The sequence below is a fragment of the Phalaenopsis equestris genome, unplaced genomic scaffold, assembly GCF_001263595.1.
Source record: "Phalaenopsis equestris unplaced genomic scaffold, ASM126359v1 Scaffold000061, whole genome shotgun sequence".
Lineage (NCBI taxonomy): Eukaryota > Viridiplantae > Streptophyta > Magnoliopsida > Asparagales > Orchidaceae > Phalaenopsis > Phalaenopsis equestris.
In genome coordinates this window covers 903,059-904,271 of record NW_018164503.1, presented here as the reverse complement: position 1 = coordinate 904,271, position 1,213 = coordinate 903,059, and the positions used below count along the sequence as shown (strand labels likewise).

Sequence of the window (1,213 nt, the reverse complement as noted above, 5' to 3'; positions counted from 1 at the left end):
CAGCAGCTATTTTGGTTGATTCGATTGAAGTTAATATAACTCTATGAATGATGACAAATGGCAAAATGTATGTGGATTTGGTGAGTATATGATTGTTTAGATCAGGTAATACAATTTAAATTTGACAAAAAAAACTTTTTTCAATTTTCTTAGAAGTTTGTATCATAAAATTGTAGATAAAATTCTAAGCATCAATATATTACAACAATGGAAGTATTACTTCATAGTATACCGTGTATGCATTGCTCTGTTTATTGAGTTTTTCTTCTTTTGCATGTTAACCTTGCATGTTTGTTAATACTATCAGGTAGTCATTGGTCCTGCCACTGTTGGGGGAATCCAAGCAGGAGCTTTTAAGATAGGCGACACAGCAGGAACAATCGACAATATAATTCAATGCAAGCTCTATAGACCTGGATCTGTTGGTTTTGTCTCTAAATCGGTATGTCTAACTATTATTGGTCTCTTGGTTTACTTCTGTTCCACTCTTATGTGCTGATCATTCTATATTCCAAGATCATGTTGAAGACATGATAACGTGAGCACCTTTCTAAAAAAGAAAAAAAATCTAGAGACTCCTGGATCATGAAATTGCATTAGGAAATTTAGAAGTCGTTTTATTCTTCAATGGTGATTATGAGGGAGTAGTCTGATGATTTTTATATTATTTATAAGGTTATATTATGGATTATGTTAGAGACTGCTTGAATTAAGTTGAAATAGAAATTCTGTTGGATGTCACATTGCTATTTGTACAATATAGCAATCGAAGGTCTCGAGATGCACATATGTGTGAAATTAACTTCACAATAGACAGTTAAATAAAACAGAAACAAAATTAATAGTTAGCCTTTACGCATTATCATAATCTTTGTATTGGTGGTTGTTTGGATTGATATTTTGGGCTCAACTTTCACCCCTCATGAGATAGCCTTAACAACTGGATCAAAGCTAATAATTTGCTTGAAATCAAGTGTTTCATGCAATTTGGTGGATCTTGTCAACTATTCCATTATTAAGCATAATAAAGTGTTTATAACTCACATCGATCGTGAGTTGAGTGGGAACAATCTTTGACTATTGGTTATGAATATTTGCATTTTTTTATCGAGTTAATTTTAGAAATGTGTGATTTGTTGTTGACAATCTTTATACCTATTGAAGAATAGTTTTTTTTTTTTTATTGTTGGGGGGGGATGCAAAATGGCCATAA

General features: G+C 32.0%; 1 protein-coding gene across 1 annotated transcript in view; it reads left to right on the top strand.

Annotated features, from left to right (window-relative positions):
• Positions 1-1,213, top strand: part of LOC110019570 (ATP-citrate synthase beta chain protein 1) — a gene marked incomplete in the record, with an annotated part of 21,567 nt that overhangs the window by 11,725 nt on the left and 8,629 nt on the right. The window contains 1 exon segment of the mRNA XM_020717297.1: positions 308-442. Coding sequence (XP_020572956.1) covers positions 308-442 — 135 coding nt within the window.